Genomic DNA, 24883 nt, shown 5'->3' on the forward strand with positions numbered 1-24883 from the left:
GACAAGCAGTTGACTCAGACCACTACTAGAAGAGGGATTAAAACAAGACAAATCTCACTTTTCTCTTTTTTTATTTCTTCATAACTATTTAAAATAAAAAATAAAATACTGCGAAAGAAACCTATAGGCGAACAGCATCCTTGTCAACACAGCGATATAAACTGGTATGCAACCCGGATACACGTCACAGCTTGGCGCCACTCCTTGAGCCTCAATCAGGCTACGAGGTTCACGAGGCTGGGATGGGGAGGCTTTCGGCTTTGAGCCAGTGCCGCCCATCCCAGTCTCTTAACATGGCAAGATTTCACTTTAACATTTCTTTTTCCCAAACAGGCGATTACAAATATTCCCGTTCAGAAAGAGAGCAGTTCTGTCGCGAGAGATGAGCATGATATGAGCCGTCTTACGCCGACACATATCTGAAGAAAATTGACCGTCGCTGGAATAACGAAGGAATGCAAAAAGTCAAAGAGAGGCGTGAGTCTCTCATTGGTCACTGCATGTACCCTTCCAGTTTGGATGTGTTTGGAAATAATAATACAAACAAACATTGCATCATAGAAAATGGTCCCACTATGGAAGAGGTATTCAAAATGGCAAGTACAGGACCAATATGGAAGAAAATGACAAAAAAAAAAAAAAGATAGCGCCAAGTAGTCTTGGCTCTCCATTTCTCTCTTGGTCAACTGCACCCGGAGCTGAAGAGAGACAACAAGACCACGTTCTACAAGTAAACTGAAAGGATGCTTACAGCACTCAAGAGTGTTACTCCTTCGTCTATCACTTAAAAAGTGACAAAAGTAAAAAAAAAGAAAAAAGTTATATAAAAATAAGATGTTGGGTCGATGCTAAGTGCAATTCAGTTTCCCATGCTGTGCCTTCAGCCCTCAATAATTCTAAACCTACAAAATAAACTTCGTATTTGCTGCTAAAGAAATCATACAATAATTATCCAGTCTACCTTAAGAAAATTGTTTTTGTTCCACCCTCACACCCTTTCTACCACTAAAAAATGTGGCACAACACAAGATCATGGATTTGAACTGAAAATGTGATTTTTTTTTTTTGGTGGCTAACCAAATGAGATGAAAAACACATGGGTTATTTAATAAGAGGAGGAAAAAAATGAGAGACCCAGCATGGTAGGTTTAGTGAGTTAATGATGTTGGAAAGCATGTTTTCTATATGAAATGATATTCTAAGACAGCACTCTATTTTTGCCCTCTCTTTTGTAAATGGAAGCATTTTTCTCTTCAGATGTGGACCGTCGTCCCTGCTCAAAACGCTGAGTATCAGCTATCTCAACCTTTGTCTGGCAATTGGTTTAAAAAAAAAAAAAAAAAAAAAAAAAAAACAACATCAGAAATTATTAATTTAAAACAAACAACACTTTCTTTGTCAGCATATTGTTTCCTCTCTCTGAGCCTGGGCTCATGATGATAAAGCAGAGTCCTTCTGTGTTTGTTGAGCTTGTTGTGAATGCGGCACTGATTTTTGGCTCTCCACATCCCGAAAATGTTTCTCAACCTGTGGACAAAATACAAAGATTCGCAAAGTAAAACACCTCACAATAATATAATTGTTATTTATAAATCAACAAGATTTTTTGTTTAGAAATGCTAATAACTTGTATGTCTGTAAATTCCTGAGGAAAATGATTCTAAGGGTTATTAGTTCACCAAAAAAATGTATATTCTATCATTAACTACTTACTCTCATATCGCTCCAGACCCGTAAGTCTTTCGTTCATCTTCAGAACACAAATGAAGATATTTTTTAATGAATTCTGAGAGCTTTCTGTCCCTCCATAGACAGAAACACAACTGACACTTTGACTTTTGCTTTGCGGGCCATTAATGCAGCGAATCACTGATAAATCCGAAGCACTAACTCGCAGTTAGAATTAAATACACTGGGTGGCGCTGTGGAGCGTGTTAACAAGTTGATTGTTTTTGAACACATAATGTCTTTGTCTGACTCGAGAAGTTTGGAATTACTTTTATTATCTTACTAAATTACAAAATTGAATTACTTTGAATCAAATTAATTAAACTGATTTATCATAATCTCAACACCACCACAATGAGAAATTTCAATAAATCCAAGCAGCAGTCGAATGAGGAAAGAACCCTAGCTTTACCCCGAGGGAATCGTGATCCGAGATGATAACATATCTGATAGCAAAATGATTGAGACCTATGCTTCTTTTAGGAATTTATTAGGGCTGTCAAATGATTAATCACATCTAAAATAAAAGTTTGTGTTTACATAATATATGTGGGTGCACTGTGTATAATTATTTTGTATATATAAATACACACACATGCATGTATATTTAAGAGAAAAAATATTATTTATATATAAAATATTTATATTTATATGTAAAATAAATTATATATAAAGCTATATACAGTATATACATGAAAATATTTCTTAAATATATACAAGCATGTGTGTATTTATATATATATATACAGTATATATATATATATATATATATATATATACAGTATATATATATATATATATATATATATATACACAGTATATATATATATATATATATATATATATAAAATTATACACAGTACACCCACATATATTATGTAAACAAAAACTTTTATTTTGTATGTGATTAATCACGATTAATCATTTGACAGCTCTAGTATTTATCTATTATTCACATTTAAAGGAACCGTATGTACGATTGTGGCCAAAACTGGTACTGTAATCACTTTCAAATTACTGTAGAGCGGTGTATTCCCTCCCCCCTGATTGGAGGTTGCCAATCCTTACAAATCCTTGTTTTATTTCAGACTTTGTCACGAAGTATTTCAGAATCATAACAAGGTTTTTTTGGATTCGTAACGTTAGACATTTTTTTTATCCGACATTTGTAGCTGCAGCTGTGGTCAATAGAGCAGAGCTGGCAACTCGGATGCCACAACACTACTGACTCCGTGACTGGTCGATCGGTGGAGGGTGGAGCATCAGACCAAAACACAACATCAGTTGAGGGCTGCAACTTCACTTTTTAAATAACAATATCTTAGCCAGACTACTGTTGTCAGTGATATAAGTATTTGAAATGAACATGATTTCTTAATGTCTAGTGACATATCAGGGCCATTTTATGATTAACTGAAACCATTTCTTACATACGGTTCCTTTAAACACTGATTAGCAAATATAAACAGAAGCTCTACTGAACCTGCTTGACGTGCGAGAACAAACCAACAACGCAACAACGTGTCATGCAACAAGAATGAACCTCATTGCATGTTCTTGCATGTCGAGCAAACATGTTCAAGCTTCCATTTACTACAGTTGATAAATGTTTATATGCAAATATAACCCTAAATTCAATCTGTTCATCATATAAAGAGATCTAGTCTTCATAGAAAATTTTGGACTAAACCACTCAATTCATATGGATTAGTTTTATGGTCTCTTTATGAACTTTTTGAAGCGTCAAAGTGTCATTTGCATAGCGGTCAATTGAGGGAAAGAAATCTCTCAGATTTCATCAAAAAGATCTTCATTTGTGTTTTTAAGATGAATGAAAGTCTTACGGGTTTGGAACAACATGAGGGAGAGTAAATAATGACAGCATTTATTTTTGGGTGAACTATCTCTTTAAAGACTCGTTAAAACAACCTGTGCCAACTTATTTCTTTTTCTTAACTGTTAAAAACAGTTGTGCTGCTTAATCTATATGGAAAGCAAAATGCATCTTTTTCAGGATTCTTTGAATTAAACAAATGTATTAATTTCATAAAAAAATATAGAAATAAATTATATTAAGCAGCACAGCTGTTTTGAACAGTGATGATAATTTTACTGACCCTAAACTTTAACACCACTGGATAATACAGTGCAGAGTTGAGACGACTTACTATTTTCCGCACGTGGCTTAAAGCGCTGCCCTCTTTGCCTTTACAGTTGTCCACTTGGTATGGCGGACTGATGACCACATCATCCATCACTAGGATGTTTTTCTCCTGCCATTTGCAGTCTTTGATGCTGCGGATAAAGACGAGGAGGAAAAACGTGAACGATTCATTCTGTTCAAGGTAAAGTTGCTTGATACAATCATATCTCTTAATTTACGTACAATTCTGAGGATCGTTCACCATAATAAAAACAGAACTCTAAAGCAGAACATAATAGATCTAGATATCAATTTCAATTAGTATAGACTGTGATCAGTGTTGGGTAAGTTACTCTAAAAAAAAGTCATTTATTACTAGCTACTTATTACATTTTCAACAGTGTAATAAGATTATTGTATTAATTACTCTCAAATTAAACGAATAGTTTTATAATATAAAACGGAATAAAATATTCTTGAACTGACCAAAGTATTTAAAGGGAATAAGGTTAAATCCACTACTGTTTTATATAGAATTACTCTATAATATATACAGTATTTAACGCAATTGCATCAAAAGTAAGTAATTAAACGACAGAAAAATTCAGAAAAAGAGTCCCTTTATTGAACTGCGGAAAAGCCCAAAGGTTAGCCAATTGAAAGTGAACGCATCAATTCGAGTCTCACTTACGTTTTATGAATGGTCTGGAACAGCAGTTGACCCTCTACAGAAACACCAGCACTAATTGCATAAGCTTGAGACAACTTATCTTCCTTTTCCGCCCGTGCTCTATTCACAAGCTGAAAACAGCAATGGAGAAAAAGACGACATGAATTAGAACACCTTTCTTAATCATAGATTACTAGATAGCAAAAGAAAATTGGACGTAATTTGCGCTTACCTTGCTAAAATTGAGAGTTGCTAAAGGGGGAGGAGTTTCAGCACGGTCACTGATGATGTCCACTTCGGACACGTAGGCCAAGTTAACAAGCACCACATCGCTGAGGTTGGGTTTACCACTGGACGGGGCACATTCTGATACGGTCAAGAGTCAAGGTAGTTGTTTGGCAAATGTGTATTTATTAAAGCAATGTACGAGATAGAAGCCTTCTAGATGGGTATTATAATGGGATCAATGCTGTAGATCAGCTGAAAGCCCTACTTTGTGTATTTCTCCACTCCAGTTTCATGTTTAGAATCTCATGTTAACAAACAGGATTAAATAACATGAATGTCTGTCATTTAGGAGATGAGTGTCATGGTGGAGGCTGCATACTAACATGACAGTGTAATCAGATACGAGTCGCATTCAACTTGGAGCGCGCGAGGACAAGACAACTTGTTACTCAAATGGCATCACAGCAATAGCAAACCACAACCATTTAACGATACAATCAAGTCTCGCCCCCGTATTCTTTCTTATTCGAGAAGCCGTTTCCAGTGGCTACAATAGGGAAGACAATACTATTTGACAAAACCAATTTTTATGCCGACTTTAAAGGTATTCAGATATTTTTGAGAAGATGTGCAATGGTTTAAACATTAAAATCAAAACCATCATCAAGTCTCCATAAACCACTGGCTTTTTATGATGTTTTATGTAAACAATTCTTTTTAATACTTAAAACGGGAAGAAAACCAAAGCAGCAAACTAGTGATGTCGGCAATTCGACACTATATTAGCTGTCAAGCTTTATGAGTGCTGTTGCATGACTGGATTTGTAGCATTTGTGGGGAAACGGCGAAAACGTGAGTAAAACAAACGATCATCTTGTCTAGCCCTAAAACTAGTATAGTTTTTGTCATTGTTTTCTTAAAAACATCCAATTATACAGAAAATAGGATGGTAAATATTTAATTGATGAGTTGTCTGTGTCAATACAGTATGTAGCAATGTAATATAGTGTATGATTTTACCCCAAAATTAAACTGACAAAATAATTGCAAATTCACGTTTCGCTGTGTGGAGTCCAGTTGTTTCTGTGAATTGCAGAAATCCATTTGCCTCTGTGTGTTCTGTAGCTTTCGGCAGGCAGTAAAAATATACCTCAGATAACTTGTCAAATCTAATTATAGTCAAATTTCAAAGCTCTTTTCCATTTTAGATGGAATGGCAGCACATCAGGAGGTTAGCCATCAAACCAGAGGGAACTCTGCATTTTCTAATCAATGCACTGATAAAACTAAGGCATGGAGCTAGGGAAAATTATATACTTTGTGTATAAATGCAGTGAAATGATCATTTAGACGCACACACCACAGTGATTGTATGTTAGAGTGCGCATTATGTGTCAGGCAGAGAAACTCGGATGTTAGCGTTGAGGCTAGCTGACGCCCCCTAAGCACGCATGCGCAGATCTGTGTATGGGTGAGCATCAATGCTGTAGTTGACAGCCTGTCCACCCCTCTTTCACTTCCATTATGCTCAGGCCGGGACTGCAGTTGCAACGATACTACACATAACATGCCGAAACCCTTCATTTTAAGTCAGAAGCATCCTCGTTTTCGAAGTTGAATTTACCAGACTTTTCAATGACCTTTCCAGTAGCTTGAGATTACTGGATAATATGGCTAATTCACTAATGAATCATTCAGACCGATTTATGAACCAGTTCGACTGAGTGAAAAGAATGCGCGAATCAAATCCTCTAGTCGTTCGCTCTCACAAAAAGCTGAGAGCTCCGTTTATTTATAATACATACGTCATTTTATATTTACGGTGGTGAAAGAATTATTGTGTAAATATGACAAATGACCATACATTAAAATGACAAGGACAATAATGAAAATGGTTAACCATATAATTTTGGTCTGTTTTGTCACTTTCCTCATAGTTTGATACCCAGAATTTTACTAAATTAAATTAAAACTCATTTTTATTATTCTTAACCAAACAAATTTACTTGCAGCTTACAGCTGGCGTAATGATGTAACCCACAGAAAGGGGCAGCGAAACGATTCAAAAGACTCGACTCACTGAATAAAAAAAATCTCCCTCAACTAAAGGAATGCCAATCAGACATTACCTCGACTTTGCGAGCGTTTCATGCTCAACAACAGAAATGAGCACCACTAAATAGACAATATACACAGCACAACTGGACAATTAAATGCAGCATTTGCTACATTACAGCGCACTTTCAAAAGATTATTCATATTTATAGATATTTCAAGGTGTTCTACGAACAGGACACCTAGGCCTAGTATTGTTCGTCGTCTGAAACACCATATTGTTTATAGTACACTAACACATTAGAGCTAAATTTCGTCCACAATTTGTGTTTGATTGACATAAAGAAGATACTACACTCACATGCTACGAACTAAAGAGCACGAGAGAAAAATGTAATAACCAATCGGAGATTCAAATTCGCACCACCTGACTCGGCATGCGCGAAACACGGAAGCGAACGCCGAGTGGACTTACTTCACCGTAGTGAAAATATCTTTGGCATACCCGCAGACCAGGCCTCTTGCAGTTGTGGATCCCGACGATTCAATGACAAGCTGAGACGACAAAAGGATACTCAAAGTCAGCATCTTGGACGGGTAGTCAAAAGCGACGACCTCTCCTTGCAAGCGCTGCCCCAGGCAGGTGAGGCAGGAGACATGGCTCCCGACGCTGAAATACTCCCCTGGTCCAGGAGCCGCCATCTTCTCCGCCAGGAAACGGGAGCAGTCGACTCGCCTCACGTAAACACGCGCAGCCGCGTCAGCATGGGTGGGCGCGCGAGTGGGCGTTCCGCGGGATGAATGAAGTGACGTGAACCGGGCGCTGCAATTGAAGCCACGCCCGCTTTACTATGGAGTAGTAGATCATGAATATCTTACAACTACAGTGCAAATACGCCCTCATTTAACCACTCATCACTTACTCATCTCCCTGGTTTATAGGCCAACACAGGATTATTTTTATAGGAGAGCCAGTTGTTACCTTCTATGACCTAAATCAGAGGTTTTCAAACTTTTTGATGCTCCAGACCCCCAACTATGATGGCCTGCTTTTGAGGGACCCCCTTTAAGGCAGTTACATTTATTTTTTATGAATAAAGACCCTTTTATACAGTGGAAAAAAACATTATAAATGTCTAAATCAGTTTACATTTAATATCATTTTACATTACATTGCACCCGTTTTCTATCCACAATTAAAGTATCAACATAATTTAAGTGGATCAAAAAAGCATTGTTCAAAAAGAACGGGTATAACTTTGAAATAAATAAATATATATATATATATATATATTTTTTTTTTTTCACTGAACTTTCTCATGTTTGAAAACACCTAAAAAAACTTGTATCTCACACAAACAATATTATATTGTCTATTATGCTACAGAAAAACATAGTACTAATGGAAATATTTACTCATAAAATACATTAGAATATGACATAACAATATTAAAAAATATATTTAAAAAGTTGTATAAAAAATATATTATAAATCTAATAAAAAATACAAATAATAATAATAGTAACAATACATTATTGACAATTATCAGTGATTTAATTATTTTAAAGAAGATTGTAATATTACAAAATCTTAAATATACGAATAGAGACAAGCTGAATGAAAACAAATGCATCAGGGTTATGTTTAGCTTTAAAATGAAATATTTGTCACAAATATCCATGCATCAATTTGAACCCATTTAAGACAATAAGAAGAGCATATAAATCTAGACAACAATGCAGGAAGTTAAGACAAAGGGCAAAAGACTTATTTCACAAACTAAATGTCTTGTCCAGTATCACCAATGGCCAGTGTTGGGAGTAACGCATTACAAAAGTAATACATTACTGTAACATATTACTTTTTGCTGTAACGCAGTAGTGTAAGGCATTACTAATCAATTTTCAGTAATATTTTACTCGTTACATGTTCAGTGAGGCTTGTATTACAGTTGTATTACAGTGTGTTGTCTGCTTTTACTTCTTAAAGGCAACAGACTGTGTGAAAGTTTGAAAGCAGTCTTTTAGTGCCAGTTCAGAGTGGTCGTGTCTGTAACATTGTTTTTTCCTCATAAATGCGAACACGAAAACTAAAATAAAATGAATATTTTAAGCTCTATGGAGACTGGAGAGCCAACCCTTCCTCATCCGATTTGCGCAGTGTAATTAACAGAATTACAAAAAATGTATTTTGCCTCCTATTTTTTTGTCACGCATGAATGTGTGTCTTTTCCCTAATATTAAAAATAAAACATAGACTGATATTTGTCTAATGTCTGGAGTCCTTTAAGGAAGTAGCCTATATACGTTTCAATACATGTATTTTCTGAGAATTTTTATTTCAAGTTTTGACTGCAAATGTCATGTCCATAATGCTGGACTTCCCCAATTTTTAATAATTTATCCTCAACTAGTTTTGTGGTTAACTTCAAATGTTCTGTAGGTTCGTGGATCTGAGTCGTGTGGCGAATGGCGATTTTGGTTTCATTTCGTTACAGCCCAAAAGTTAAGTTCTACTTAGTTATTTTGGTGAAAGTAACTCAAAAGTAATACATGAGTAATGTAACGCATTACAATTCTGAGACAGTAATATTGTAAGGTAATGAATTACTTTTAAATAAAAGTAACAAGTAATACCTAATGTATTACAGTTTGGAAGTAACTTGCACAACACTGCCAATGGCCCAAAGGTTTCCTAGTAGTAGCAGTTCATTGTTGCATAAAGATATGACAAAAACCCCCCGCAAGATTCAAAGGGACAGCAATTTTTAATGATTAATAGTCACAGTAATAGATTGCTCAAATAGCGTGTATTGCACATGTGTACACATATATGCACCCTATATACACGTGTGTAGCAGTTAGTATACACACCTTTGTATTGTCGCAACATGAAAGCATTGAAAGAACACAATAAATCAGGGAATGTGCTTTGATAATTTCAGATAACTTCTGCATATCAATATGACCAGAAGATAGACAAAAAAGAGAGGAGATTAGAGAGAGAGACAGAGAGAAAGGATCTTAAAAATGTAAGGTTAAAAGGTCTCACAAATTGAAACGACCAATCACAACAAGTGATGTAGAACAGCAAAGAAACGAAGGGACAGTGAAGGAGTCACAACCTCTCTTTCAAAAAAGTCAAAAAATATACAAGCACTCTTTGAACCTCGACGATAGGTCACAACATATACACAACATATGAATTATCAATAAATATACATATTTACCCAATAGCAAAATATGTGGCAGAGACAGTAAAGCTATCTTCCATTGCGAATGTCGATGTCTTTTACATATACAGAGGTTTCCCGGTGTCCGTCGTAAGGCCATTCACGTTGTTTTCTTTGTGTAAAGATCATTGCGTAAAACCAACAGCCTCCCCTCAATGCCTTGTTCAAGAACGCTGTATTACGTCTGATCGATTATTTTCCCTCTCTATGTATTGCTTAACCCAACACACCCGAGGGGAAGGTTCAGGTCTCAAAAAGGGACCAACATGCCAGCTGGATTCATCCTTAAAACTAAAACGAGAGAAAAAGCTTTCGCCACCAACTGCACGGTCAATAAACTCTTTGACACCATATAGGGTGAAGATACAAAACTATGCACAAATGGTTGGTGATCTACATCCAAACGTTACAAAACCTGATCATCACAGTAGTTCCTGATTTAGACAGCCACATAGAAGAGGGAAATTCTCTTAGTGTATATTACAGTATCTAAGTACAGAGGCTAGCGTTAGCCTGATTTTCACAAAGTGTTTGTTTCCTGTTTCTCTTTAACCGCGAAACAAACAGTCGACTTTAGTGTTTCAAACATACAGTTCGGACGTCTAAATACTTTATCCAATGGTGACATGGCTCTTCTTAGAGGACTGTTGTTGTGTGAAAAAACTGGCCTTTTTTCTTTTTTTTTTGATCACTTTGTATTGTTATTGCCTTGCAGGCTACGAGGCTGTCAAAGAGAAGAGACAAAATGCAGGTACTTAACTTTTCGTAGATTTACAACGAGACAAGCATTGATCCAGAAGCAACGCAACTTGCTTTTAGCAGCCATTTCTGACTCCAAATAAATAAATCAAATGAGAGCAGAGTCAAGAAACGCGTCGCTTCAACTGAAATCAACAGTTCATCGGTGAACCAATGAACATACACAAAGAAAAAACGCTGACGAGAGAGTTCACGTGTCATTTAAACGCATTTGCTGAGATAAGTCACTTTGCTTTTAATGCCTCATAATTTGCGTCTGAGAACCGAAAAAAAAAAAAAAAAAAAACACAATTAGGTTCGGACCTACAGTGTAGAATTAGTGCACGATGTTTGAGACCCAGTTCAGTCTCACTGAAAGTACTTGCCATTAGACACGTTGTCACCTCTCAGACCGAGTAATGTTGCTTCTGTGACATTGCTGAATAAAGACGCAGTAGATTAAATCGAATTTGGCCCCCCAAAACTGTTGTCACACAGTGAAAATGTAATAAAGGATGATTATTTCAGGGTCATAAACAAGCCGTTGCATTTCATCCACAAGTGCACAAGTGATTAATCAGCATACAACAAACTGTTATGAACAATACTAATTAGTCTGGTGAAAAATAACCATATTCATAGCACAAAAGCTATATCAAAAGATGACCAAAAGGTTGTAGTATTTCAGTATTAAACAAAAAAAAGTGGTAGCCTAGTCACTCTTATTGCCGGAAAAAAAATATATCCTTAAATCCTGAAAAAGGACAATGCCAAATGCACTGCACAGTGACATAAATCAACATCATCAATAATATCTGTACCACGCTGTACATTCCTTATCAGAGAATACTTCAAATCAAACGATGAAATTAACACTGACTCTTTTCTTGTTTTCGTTTACATTTTTGTACAAAAAAAAGGAAATGTTTTAATAAAAAAAGTCACCGCTAACACTCTCTCGCCAATGGAAATAAAGTGTAAGGGAGCCAAACAAATACATGTATAAAGGAAGGTGGCGTTAATATAAAGAAAACAAACAGGAAGTTGGTCACGACATTGTCAGTGTTTCCAAACGAATCACGTCATGTGCTAGTCTATCGCACAGGACTGATAAATAAAACAATCGCTGAATTTCGTTCTTTCGTTAACAGTGAAATAAAAAAGGAGGAGTATCAAACCCTTTTTCCAAGAACACAACATTTACATCTTAAAAAAAAAAAAAGGAAAACAATGAGAAAGAAAGAAAAGAAACCGGGGCAGAGAGGAAGATGATAATCTTTTTGTGCTGCTCTGTGGTTCATGGCTGAAATTACTTTTCTTTGAAAAAATTAAGGCAATTTGAAAATCAACACAAATCAATGAACGTTAACTCTGAGGATTTGCGATTTTTGTTAAGTATTGGTAATGTTTTCCTTAGTATAAAAGGCACCAAGTTCTTTGAAAAAAAAAAAAGGAGAAGTCTTTCTTCAGACATTACCACAACGCGTCTTTCCTCGTTCTCCACGAAGGTCGAGATTGACGCTTTGAAAATCCTTTCTCCGTATTTTACACCTTTGTCGTAAAACGGATGGGTTGCCGTTATTTAAGTTTATGTGCGAGCATGTTATAGCAAAGCTGTATATTCCAAAAAAAGTACTGTTTTCTCTGAAAAAAGAAAGAAAGAAATGCTTCTGGGAAAAAAAAGGCTAACCATCGCTCTTCCACTTCCAGATAAAAGTCTGCAGGCGCTTTTACTCTATGTACAACCACAGCTGATAAGAAAATGTTTCATAAAGGAGATATAAAGTATTTATATATTTTTCAGTGTTCAATTGTGTATACGGTCCACACAAAACACATATGCTTATATGTATGTATGTATGTATGCATGTATGTATGTATATTTATATATATATATTTATTTATATTTCTCATATGTTTGTGTGCTTTTCACAACAGGTTATCATACAGATGCAAAAGTATACCAAATAATCGACACGGTACAGTGTAAACGAGTATACTTGTCTGCAAAAGGTGTTTTGTCACGACCTGAACATCTGGTTCCTCTTGGGAACCATGTTCGTTTGTGAATGAGTGTATATGTGTGTTTTGTGCTGAAGTATTTTTGCTGCTTGTTGGCTTTTTTTTTTGGAGCTTTGTACATTTCTTATACTTTGTACAGAAAACAAAGCTTATTTCGAGGCCCTCCGAGCAACAACATCCACACGCTGTCGTGTCGTTTTTCCCTTCCTCCTCCTCTACTTTTTGTTTTGTCGCATTTTCTTCTTTACGTCCCCAGTTCAATACAATGATAAATTGAAATATCAAAGGATTTTCTCTGAAGAGTACTCCATTGTTCGGCCTATCCAGCTGAGCAACCCTCACCGAGTGGTCCTGCAATTACCCATCATGCCTTTGCCATCCCCTTTCGGCAACAGTTTGCTATGCTTTACCTCGGAAAAGCGAAAGTGGGTGGGCTGTGAACGTGTCAGTCAAGCACCTGGAAATGAGTGAAGGACCGAGGGAACCAATCAAAGAGCTGGGAGGAGGAACATGAGGCGTGACGTCAGGGTGACCAGTGCCAAGCACACGCGGACGAGAAGGTTGGAGCAGTGATGTACTTTACTCGCTCTTCTACAACACGGGCTCCTCCTCCATTGGCTCCTCTGCAGATCTGAGGAAGAAATAATTGGCTAAAGTTATATGTTAAACGTTGGTGTATAACAACAGACTGGACTCCAGTTGCGATACCTGCTGGTTTCTGTGGAAGTCGTTTGCTGATCGTTGTCCACTGTGAGAGAGGCCATGGCGGTCAAAGTGTCTGCCTCGTCCTTCTCTCGTCTCTGAGCGTCCAGGAGGGACTGACCCACTGTAGGAGCCAACCTCTGCAGAGATGTCCAGTGTTTACCTACAGGTCACGAGAAGATAAAGAAACAATGATCGGCAATTACATATCAAGACCTCAAAACTGATTAACGTTAACGTTTTCTATGCTATGTCTGAACAAAAACAAATAAGCTTCTAATAAACATTAAAGGCACACTATGTGATTTTTCACTGCTAGAGGTCACTTATTTAAAAAGGCATAGCTTGATGATGCCTTGATTTCGCAGAATCATGGGAGTTGTTGTCTTCACCTCTACAGCCAGTGGAGGATATGACAGGGTCTCGGGCAGAAATCATATTCATGGATGACCTAATGTTCATATTGATGGCTAATGGCCACAGGCCGCTTCAGCTATTCCAGTCATGTGTATGTGGAATATGTGGATGTTTTATCATATTAGATACATTTGAGTGGGATGAAAGTTGTTAAAATGCTACTCTGTGCGTTCACTCAGCATGGTTTCTACGAAATAATCGAGGGTAACGCGGGTATGGTGACGCAATCAATGACATCATTGGGTTTATGATGTCTTTGGGTTTAAACATTCTTAGAAACGTGGGATAATGCAAGTACACAATTCAACAAAATATATAACATTGTTCTAGTGGTTTTTGGATATTTTAATCCAAAAAAATCTTACACGGTGTGCCTTTAAAGAAATTTCTAAATATAAAACCCTACTGAACACACTTTCTCAGGGACTGAATGTAGAAATTAATGTAATTCTTAACCAAGTTTCCTTCGGTTTCTCACTTACTCTGAATCTCAATGACTCTCTCTAGAGAGGCTGTTGCTTTTGGACACGGTTTCTGTTGAAGTACCATTAGTGGCAGAGGATCCAACTGCAACACACACACACACACACACACAAAACATTAATAGATCAAGAAATAAAATAATTTAAGTTTATTTCACCCGCAGGAACACTACACTACTACTTGGTTAACTTCAAAGTCAAGGACCTTTTAAGGACTTTCCAGTTCCAACACCCTCAAATTCAAGTACTTAATGTGGGGACAACATAGTGTAGATGGGAAACACTTAACGTAACGCATAAATGTGAGCAACTGTTGTAAATCAAGCAAGCTAGTGTGCATAGGCCCTGAAGTGTAGGTGAAATAACACATTAGCAGACCGGAGGGAAAAGCTCTTGCACAAAATAAATTCAAGCACTTTCAAGGACCTGTATCTATTTTCAAAAACTTTCCAGGGCCTTGAATTTTGTTTTCAGATTCACAAACTTTCAATGATTTCAAGGATCCGTGGGAACCCTGGGATAATCAACTATTTGCGGTGAGAAGTGCACGTCCAATGGACACAATCCCATGAGGGGAAGAGAGAGGATTGGTAAAGGGCATTGAAGTGAAGCAACTCATTCTTGTAGGTCACATGACAATGACAACATGTCGCATGTAGTTCATCTGTATAATACTCATACTACACACATTTAAAGTAGTACCAACTGTACTCAAAGAGAGTATGTGACTTATTTTAAGCTATTAAAAGCTCATGTTCTGCTGATATTGACCTTACTGTTTTTATGTTTAGGGTCCCAGAGACACCAATGATGCGTTTAAAAATAATAACAGCAATTTTGAAATGAACTTATTTACTCTACATGATCTTTTATTATGTACCCCTGGTATTATTAAATGCTAGCAGACAGATATTATTTAAGATTTAACCCTTTGTTTTATCACTGAGACCCCAAAACAGAACATGAGAATTAAAATAGAGCATCCTATACAATCCTATCGTGTGCTAGTTGGATGTGTGTGAATGAATGATGGGCACCTCGTCTCCAAGCAATGCAGCCACGCAGGATTCAGATGCGTCACATATGGCGGTGAGGTCGTGACCTCCTTCCAGTGCCAAAACCACACGGCCACCAGCCAACTTCATCAACTGCTTAGTGAGATGGCCGAAACCTATGCAGAGAGCCAGGAGCATGCTGGGTGATTCATGAACTATAAACAAACTCAAAAGCCTTCATGAAAAACCTTAAACGCCCCCAATTTTAACAGAAATGCAGGTTAAAAGTGAAAAAGACTATAGTTCGATCAAGTCAATATGGTCTAGTGGTACGACCAGTATGACAGCAATATTTATTGACCAAGAAGATCTTAGGTAGTCCTTGTATGACTGCATTTTAAATAGTCTTTTATGTGTATAATACAACTCATCTATGCAATTAGGGGGTACAAATTAGTGCCATCTGACCTCTGGTTCTGGAAACAGAAAAACAGCAAACTCACATTTGGCGGTGACGTTGTATCCACCGAGGGGGGACTGGTGGCCCTCCACTGCATCAAAGCCGGCTGACACTAGCACCACATCCGGGGAGAACTCATTGGCTATGGGCATCACCACCGTTCTACAAGCACACAGACAGGAAGTGTTTGAACTACAAATGATCTGCACAGCTCCTCAAACCATGTAATGGGTTCAGAAAAAAAAAATGTTTTTAATGTTGAAAGAGAGTTATTTTTAGCATTTTTCCCCCAAGTGCATGTCTCACCTGAAGGCAGTCAGATACTCCACATCACCCATAGGTGGCTCCACTCCGCCAGTCCAGGCAATGTTGACGTTGAAGCCCTCTCCTGGACCCACACCTACCTATAAAGATCCCATGAGAAAACCAGTTTTGGTCATATGCTACAGGAAGATTCACAAATTAAAGGGATATATATTTTGAAGAATTTCATTGACCAAACAGTTGATGGATCCCATTGACTTCCACAGTATGTTTTTTTCCATTCTTTGGAAGTCAACACCCATTTTATCACCCATATTCTTCAAAATATCTTCTTTGTGTTCAGAAGAAAAAAGAAACTCATACAGGTTTGGAAAAACTCGAGGGCGAGTAAATGATGATAGAAATTCAATTCATTGGGGGAACTATCCCTTTAAGCATCTTCAAATGTTGTTACCTCCATAGGAGCGCCACTGCCTGGGAAAAAGTTGCCATCGTCATAACGGTGCAAGGAAATGTAGAGCACATTGGGGTCATTATAAAAAGCCTGCTGGGTCCCGTTTCCATGGTGAATATCCTATGAAAAGAATTGAAATCTTTTAGAGAAGATTTTAATCTTCTTATTCATCAAAATTAACACTTTAACATCACAGGAGACTGTGTATCGCATGGAGCTCACCCTAAAAACTCACCCAGTCTATGATTAGGATCTTGCCCACCCCGAGTTTCTGCTGCAGGAGTTTGGCAGTGATGGCCACCGAGTTGAAGAAACAAAAACCCCTGCCAAGACACACACAGAGCAGTGGACTCGTTTATGTGAACGCACATGAATCATTTATACAGTACATCTAGATATCAAACATCTGGCCCCACACAAGCATAACATAAAGCAATCCAATGTTCAACATGTGGGGATGTTTATGTAGAATAAACATGATAAAGTAAACGGCTTTAAATGACATTAAAATATTTGAAATGAAACATTCTATACAGACTCTCAATTTAAGAGTGGTTTCAAACTACTTACATGGCAGTGGATTCTTCAGCATGATGACCAGGAGGACGCACCACCGCAAAACCGTTCTAGCAAAAATAGAAGAGAAGGAAGAACAGAAGAAAATGAGATGTAATATAAGCAAATTATATTTATTCCAGCACATCAAATATACACAAATCCGTGGTAAGAGAAGTGAATATGAACCTTCAGCTCCCCAGCAGCAACTTTAAAGGCCAGCTCGATGACGCAGCCCACCGCCATCCGGACGGCACCTGACGAGTGCATCTCATTCCACACTGTGTCGCTGTCCACCTGCAGGACATAAAATCATGTTACATATCATTGTTTTAATGATCTACAGTCACAAACTGAGGAACTCACAATTGATCCTATTCACTTCCTTAATAAATCTCCATAGTTTTATTGGGGACAATTCATTAGTGCAAAATTAAGTATGAACATCAATAATAATTATTATTGTTACTATTTCAATGTTTTTATTTTTTTATTTTAATATTATACTTAACTAATAGTGAGTATTATAATTATTATTTAACTTTTTAAGTATTTTAAACAATTGAATATAATAATAATAATAATAATAATACATACAAATATTATTATAAAAATATATTATTATTATTATTATATTAAATTATAACATTAAAGTAAAACATTATCATTAAAGGTGCACTATGTAACTTTTTGTTTAAAATGAAAAAAAAAAATTAAATAATGAGTAAATAAATAAGCAAACCTTCCAAAATGATTTTTGTCTTACCCTGATTCACTATGGTAAGCTTATTATAATTATTTATACTTTAGGCCGAGTGGGATGGTTTTTCACAGGAAATTGCGTACTTGCGTGATTCGTTTGAGCGTGTCTCATCATATCCGTAAATAGAGAAACGTTTCTCCTGCTACTTTGACACATTTGGCAGTGGCGTAGTTTAGTCACAACGAGCGAGAAAGATTAACATGGAGCCGCTAAAACTTGAACCTTCAGAGAATCACTCATTTAAAAAAAAGGCAGAACAGAGGAGGGTCTGCTGGCAAAAGGAGATTGCAACAAAGCTCGTAATAAAACCAAAATCAACATTGGCTTTTCGGAGATGGTAAGAACCGAAGGATTTAAACTGTTTGAAATCACATGTAGATTGCGTTTTTATTATTCAGGTGAGAAAGGTATTTTATTGGACAGATAAATTGCCATATGTAGCTAATAGCTATATAACGTAGTTCATTGTAAAGCATTATCTATTGTGAGAGTCATTTCATTAAACAGTCACGCAGAGCAGAAGCACAAACAAAACAATGTTCTTCTGAAAAATGCATTTCGTTTTGTTTTTTACTGCTAGAGGGCCAACAATTACATAGTGTGCCTTTAATTATAATATTAACAATAATAACCAAAAAATAATAATATCTACATTTCACAATCCAAACAAATCCAGATGTATTCTGTTTTGTTTACACATAAACAAAGTACATAGAGTTAAATGCAACGTGAATGCCATTTCATTCTTTATTATATGTAAGTTGGACGAATGGACAGAAAAATGGAAAAACGTACCCCAATGCCTCCACACGGTAGGACAGCGTACATTTTCTGACTTATTGGGCCTAGAAAATTAAAAAAAGCTGAAAATTAGAAGCTGATCTGAAGGAGTGTTATGTTGAGGCACACATCTGTTGTTCACATATTATCTATTCAGGTAATGACATAATTGACACAACTTATTCAGTCTCAAGGATGTTCATTGGAGGACGCTGACACAACTATCATCTGTCTCACTGTTCAACAAAGAGCACTCAAGGTCAAAACAGTCCGCATTTCTTTAAATTGCGTCTCACATAAAAGTGGAGGTGGTGATGGCAATTCTGTCCGTAGCTGAACCTTCTCACCCTCACACACACACACACACACACACACACACACTTTGCTGGTGACTCAGAAGCGGGGGTGGGCAAATGTCTAGGACCTAAAAAAAGCCTAGGCGTCTGTCAAAGGAGGTTTGCTTAAGCAACCCATCAAATAGAAAGCAAGCAAGGGAAGCTTTTTGTGGATGGTGTACTAGGAGGAGAATCCTGTTTTGGTGTCCTAAAATCAAGACGGCAGAAACTCCGTTCACACATCACAACAGAGAGCTTCTAAAGCACACCTAAAAGTTTCTTGCTGTCCAGTTTCTGTCGGTTCAGTGGACTGGTGCCGTAGAGCAGCGTGTGGTACTCAGAATGAACGGTTTGGATTTCATCCAGTGTGGCCTTCCTTCCCCTGATCCTCTGCACACAAACAAACATAGAAAGTACATTGAGACAGCATCCATGATTTACCAAATCACTACAAAGGGCTCGTTATCTTTACAGTTATTTGTAAAAAGTGATTTTGATTGGTAGAATGACTGAGCCATTATAAAATATTCAGCAGTTTTGTTTAAAATTGCATAATATTTTCAGATTTTCCCTTACTGACGGATCCCTGAATTACATTGTAAACAATAGCTGTACATTTTTACCACTAAATGATTGCTTAAATGATCTTATATTTAAAAAAATATGCTGCTCAAAAGTTGTGTGCACTAAGATTTTCTCATGCTCTTGAAAGAAGTGTTTCATTCTCACCAAGGCTGCATTTATACAGTAAAATCTGTAAAAACAGTAAATTGTGAAATATTATTATATTACTTTAATACATTTTTAAAAATGTTTTCAAAACAATTCAGCACCATTACTCCAGTCTCATGATCCCTCAGAAATCATACTAATATGATTTGCTGCTCAAGAAACCTTTTTTTAATACTGCTTAATATTGCTGATTAATATTTTGTGTAAACCGTGACGCAAAGATATTTTTTTCAGGATTCTTTGATGAATAAAACGTTTAAAAGAACAGCATTTATTTGAAATAGAAATCTTTTGCAAAATAAATGACTTTCCTCATGTCACCTTTAATTACGGTGTCCTTGCTAAATAAAAGTATTAATTAACCCAAACTTTTTGAACAGAAAGAGCTGAATTTTCAGGTACATGGAGCGGTGTTGTTTTTTTAACGAAAAAAAAAAGATGAGCTTTAACATGAAGCTTCCCGTTGATTGTGTCTGGCCAATTCTTCCACCCATCCAGAAGGTGGCGCACTCACCTCACAGCGACCAAGCAGGCCCGTTTCCTGCAGCCTAGACCAAACACTCTGAATGCGACCGGCGTGTTCGGGATGGATGTGTGTGTTCCCACACATGCACTGGTGCTTTAGCATGAAGGTGTCATACACCAGCCCTGCAGAGAGAGTAAGGAAATTATTAAAAACACAATCTACTAAGGATATTGTCACGTTCGACTGATGGACAGCAGTGCAGCGTACCTGTTGTGAAGAGATGCTTAATGGGCACCTCGTTCAGGGGTGCTGATTTAAGACTAGACGTGACGGGCGACGACTGTGCCCTTCCCAGGGGTCTGTGGGGCATCCCTGTGATGGACAGGGAGGCCTGGAACACATTCAGTTGCTGCACATGCTGCTGGTCCAAATACTGTGGAAAAAGCACACAATCATCATTAATTCATTCCAGTTCAGTTCATCTCAGTTTGATTTAGTTCAGCACACTTTGATTCGGTTCTTGTCAGAACAACTGAATTCAGTTTTCTATGGTACAGTACTGTTTTATTCTTTACACTCTAAATAAGTTCAGCTCAATTTACTTCAGTACAGTTTCATTAGGTTCAGTACACGATCAACAATATTTCATGTAATTCAGTTTAAAAAAAAAACAACCTTTTTGGAGTCACTTGAAGATCAACCAATCAGAAACATGGACACAGTCACATCAATGTAAAAGCATTTATTCAAGCATTTAAGGCCTTTAAGCACTAAAGCATCAAAAGTTTTTAAGTTTTAATTTAGCAAGCATGTAACCATTGACAAAATAGATGGAAATGACCATTTACAGCTAAAAAAGGAAATTTAACAGGAAATATATGGTAATATATGATTTTTAACAGTTATGGCGTCACCTATCCGATCTCCATCAAACTTTCTTGTTATTATGACACATTATGCTCTCAACATTTTTTGTTAAGTTCTGAGTTTTCCTTTAGGAATCAAAGGCTTTTGAGTGTATTCTGTTATGCCCCTTTTCTAAATGACTAAATGGCACTTTTTGTGCTTGAACCCCTAATAACAATAATAATAAATATAAAATTAAAAACAAAATTGAATGCCTTGTCAAAATTGCCTTGTTAAATATATAACTTTAGAAAATAAAGTCCTAAAATTACTAAAAGTAAATCTCTAATCAAATTGAAAGCTACAGAAATACAAAAAACAAGAGCTAATAATAAAGAGCTACTAGTAAAACATCAAATTGACAAAAGCAAAAAACAAAATGACACAAACTTTAACAAAAATTAAAATGAACACTTATAAAACTAAATATTAATAAAGATTATAATTCTATATAAATACTTCTAAAATAGCACATGAGTGAGTGAGTGTAAAGAGCAAGTTAAGATCATAACAGACTAAACATCAGTGCATGATGTACATGTACATCAAGTAGACGGTCTGGAGCATGTCAAAGAAACCCAGCGAACATTTGCCAAAAAACAACTCAAAAGTTATTAGCAGTAAACAGCCCTAGAGTCTGCTCTATATCAAACGAGCGGAATGAACGTGTGTGCGTGAGCAGCGAGACAGCCGCTGATGCAGTACAACGTGCAATGGAGGCCCATGCGAGATGGATTCTTCTTACTAGCATGAAACCTTGAGGTTGAAGTTATGTCAACACACACAGACACACACATTAATCCACAATTCCCTTCTTCATACCAACTCTCTCTTTATTCGAGACACTAAAGCTATGCAGCATCTGTCTCTCTCACTATGGCTGGTGACGGGGGCTCAATTTGTATTCAAGACACTCAGCAGCAAGCAGAGGCATCCACACACACACACACACACACACAAGGATGTAGGTGGGTGTGTTTTAATGAGAAGGAAAGGCCAGCTAGGGGCCGTGACTGACCAAAGTGACATGGAGTGTTTCGTATATCGCTGCCTCAATGGTGACAGCATGTCACCATATAACAGACACACACAAACACACACTGCGGCGTGTCACGTCACCCTGGTGGGCTGTGATTGGGTGTGAAGTGCAGGGCAGCAAAGGCGGGCGGGGTCCGGAGGAGGAGATGAATCACCAAGGAGAGATGAGTCAGAGAAGGTCCATTCACGGAGGAGTATATGTGTAGATGTGTGTGAGTGTGTGAGCCTGCTGCTGCGCGAGGAGGATGCAGGCTGAATTCTAATGCTGTGCTCTTTTGAACATTTTTCTCAATGATTGCAGGCAGAGTGAGCGCAAGGAGGAGGGTGTTGCTCTTCTTTCAATAAATCCCTCTCCCTCTCATTCACTCTCACTCATTCATTTGTTTTTCCTTCCTCCCCACAACCAGGGGTTTGTTTTAAAGGACAACTCCGACGCAAAATGAACCTTTGGTCTAATAAGACATTGGTACCTAGTCAACCGTTCTCTGAGATTTGTATGTATGTATGCATTTAGCTGACGCTTTTTATCCAAAGCGACTTACAATTGCTATATACGTCAGAGGTTGCACGCCTCTGGAGCAACTAGGGTTTAAGTGTCTTGCTCAGAGACACATTGGTGTCCAACCAACCCAGGTCTTTCACACCAAAGGCATGCGTCTTATCCACTGCGCCATCACCATCCAGGGGTGCGTTTCCCGAAAGTATCGTTAGCCAACTATGGTCGCAAGTTGGTCGCAATTTCCATTGAACTCTATTGGAAAACGACGGAACTTGCGACCATAGTTGGCTAACGATGCTTTCGGAAAACATACCCCTGACTAGTTTTTAGAGATAAAACTAGAGTTTTATCTCTAAAAACTGTTTAGCTTGTGATGCTAGTATATAGGGCATAGAGTAATGAAAAATAAAAATCGCTAGTAACTGCTACTAACAAGACTCAAAATAGTGTCCTACACTAACACGGTAACATAGTGAGGGTCCCTAGCATTGAGAACGTTGTAAGTGTACAGACCGTTTAATAAGAAGATTTTATAAAGACAGCCTACTTCGCGTAAACAGGCAGGAGCCATCTTTGAAAAACAGTCTCGACCAGGTCAAAATTAGCTCTTTTCGAGGATTATATCTGCAAATGCAAACGAATGCATAAGCTGGAATACATAATGCAATCTAAGTTTTCTGAAATGGGGAGACCATTTTTTATATATATATATATAAATCAAATGTAAATTCATGTCCCAGTTACACTTAACGTTGTCGCATTTTTCATGTTAAAAAAACATTACTTTAACATTGATTTCACCAAGCTAATTGCTAACTCAAAAAAAGCCACAACTATTGCCTATGTTTTTAGGAAATTTCAAGTTTGATTTTGACATGACAAAGCGGTGATATCTAAGTGGGTGTTTTACATACTTTTTAATTAGTATTCCAATTAACGCCTTAATTTTGTTCATTCAGACCAATTCGAGAACGCGTATGAAAACAAGAGGTGGGCTTTATCGCACAAACCAATCATATACAATTATACGACTTTCCCCAATTTGTTCTCAATTTTAAGAGCTCAACCTTTAAAAATCACCATAGTACACTGATTGTATCAGATGGTAAAACCATTATATTTTTTACAAGATAAGTATAAATCTAAGAATAAAAGTGCAGCTCTATGAAAATGGGCTCTTTGACAAAAACTTATTTTTTCATTTTCTGAACAAAATGTGAATGTTGCTTGCTACTAATGGCAGCACAACGCTAAGAATTGTTTTTAGCTCAGGTGGCAAAAGCTTGCCTTAAGCCTTTTCTGGTTCCTAGATGCCTTAGTTTCATATCAAAGTTTAATCATTTGAGATAGGGTTTGTTTAAATCTCTAACTCAGAAGTATGAGCAACAGCAAAACCCTAAAGCTAAACACCTAAGCAAGCACCGCAAACTAGATAAACCTTTGCTCTCAGAGGAACCTCCACCAAGTCGAGTTCATTGCGTCTTCCCATCTAGCAATTATTTATACGTTTATTTTTCCCTCTTCTCGTCCGCTCCCCTCCAGCCTCCAGTGGTGAGTCACTGGTGGGAGGAAGAGAAGAGAGCAATCTTCCTCTTTAATCCCTCCTTTTCAGGGGGCGAAAAAGCTGCAATCGCTCTGGTTGAGAGGGATACCCTCGATCTCCAGTCACCAAGCCCCCGCATGTGTGTCGCAAATTCTCATCAGGAACTTGCCTACGCACTTAAGCTCTCGAAATGTGCAGTGACAGAAGCATCGGAAAGACGTTCAGATGGATCTTAAAAGCTGAACAAAAACACGAAATCCACACAAGTTTGAAGCAAAGCTGCTTGTAGTTTACTAAACAAAAAATAATAACGATAAAAAACATGTTTCATATCAAAGGAAACACTAAGCTAAGTTGCACAGGTGCATATGAATAGTGACTCATACATAGTCACTGCTCTGCCTTGCTCACTCGGCAAAAAAGTTGAAGTTTCTGAATAAGTTTTGATTGCTTTGCATGTTATGCAAAATAGAATGGGGATGGGGAACGGCAATAAAGGAGAAAGGGATATACATATATATAGAAAGCTGGCCATATCAGTTGTTATTGGAATGGTAGACAAAGGTTAACAGTAGTATTAGAAGTTTAGAGATCCTTAGAAGTTCAAGAAACTAGCTAAACCATGCAAAGTATATGTTGATGGCACAGAAAATCACATTTAAAGGTTGTGTGTGT

General features: G+C 37.3%; 2 protein-coding genes across 6 annotated transcripts in view; both read right to left on the minus strand.

Annotated features, from left to right (window-relative positions):
* Window positions 1-1333: 1333 nt before the first annotated feature.
* lsm12a (LSM12 homolog a) lies at window positions 1334-7583 on the minus strand. The gene is made up of 5 exons (XM_039687181.2): window positions 7400-7583; window positions 4774-4907; window positions 4563-4672; window positions 3897-4023; window positions 1334-1527 (listed from the first exon to the last, which is right to left on the minus strand). Exons 1-5 carry the CDS (start codon window positions 7524-7526, stop codon window positions 1432-1434), a joined length of 594 nt encoding a protein of 197 aa, XP_039543115.1. The 5' UTR covers window positions 7527-7583; the 3' UTR covers window positions 1334-1431.
* Window positions 7584-9573: 1990 nt separating this feature from the next.
* Window positions 9574-24883, minus strand: part of hdac5 (histone deacetylase 5) — a 78705-nt gene continuing 63395 nt past the window's right edge. For all 5 annotated transcript variants that reach the window (XM_039686083.2, XM_039686082.2, XM_039686080.2 and 2 more), the window contains 14 exons: window positions 20490-20655; window positions 20271-20404; window positions 19294-19414; window positions 18705-18754; window positions 17336-17443; window positions 17162-17217; window positions 16827-16914; window positions 16592-16711; window positions 16180-16277; window positions 15917-16035; window positions 15456-15589; window positions 14419-14503; window positions 13526-13682; window positions 9574-13448 (listed from right to left, as the gene is read on the minus strand). In XM_039686083.2, the coding sequence (XP_039542017.1) occupies window positions 13409-13448; window positions 13526-13682; window positions 14419-14503; window positions 15456-15589; window positions 15917-16035; window positions 16180-16277; window positions 16592-16711; window positions 16827-16914; window positions 17162-17217; window positions 17336-17443; window positions 18705-18754; window positions 19294-19414; window positions 20271-20404; window positions 20490-20655 (1476 nt within the window). In that variant the 3' untranslated portion in view covers window positions 9574-13408. The remainder of the gene's footprint in view (window positions 13449-13525; window positions 13683-14418; window positions 14504-15455; window positions 15590-15916; window positions 16036-16179; window positions 16278-16591; window positions 16712-16826; window positions 16915-17161; window positions 17218-17335; window positions 17444-18704; window positions 18755-19293; window positions 19415-20270; window positions 20405-20489; window positions 20656-24883) is intronic.

This window comes from Pimephales promelas, chromosome 3 (genome assembly GCF_988280905.1).
Source record: "Pimephales promelas chromosome 3, fPimPro1.hap1.1, whole genome shotgun sequence".
Lineage (NCBI taxonomy): Eukaryota > Metazoa > Chordata > Actinopteri > Cypriniformes > Leuciscidae > Pimephales > Pimephales promelas.

What these genes read in the sequence shown, in the direction of transcription:
- lsm12a (XM_039687181.2), bottom strand. Translation starts at nt 7,526, where the DNA reads ATGGCGGCTCCTGGACCAGGGGAGTATTTCAGCGTCGGGAGCCATGTC. An exon ending in CAACTCTCAATTTTAGCAAG is followed by an intron (nt 4,673 to 4,773) that starts GTAAGCGCAAAT and finishes TGCTGTTTTCAG; the next exon opens with CTTGTGAATAGAGCACGGGC. An exon ending in TTCCAGACCATTCATAAAAC is followed by an intron (nt 4,024 to 4,562) that starts GTAAGTGAGACT and finishes CTTTATCCGCAG; the next exon opens with CATCAAAGACTGCAAATGGC.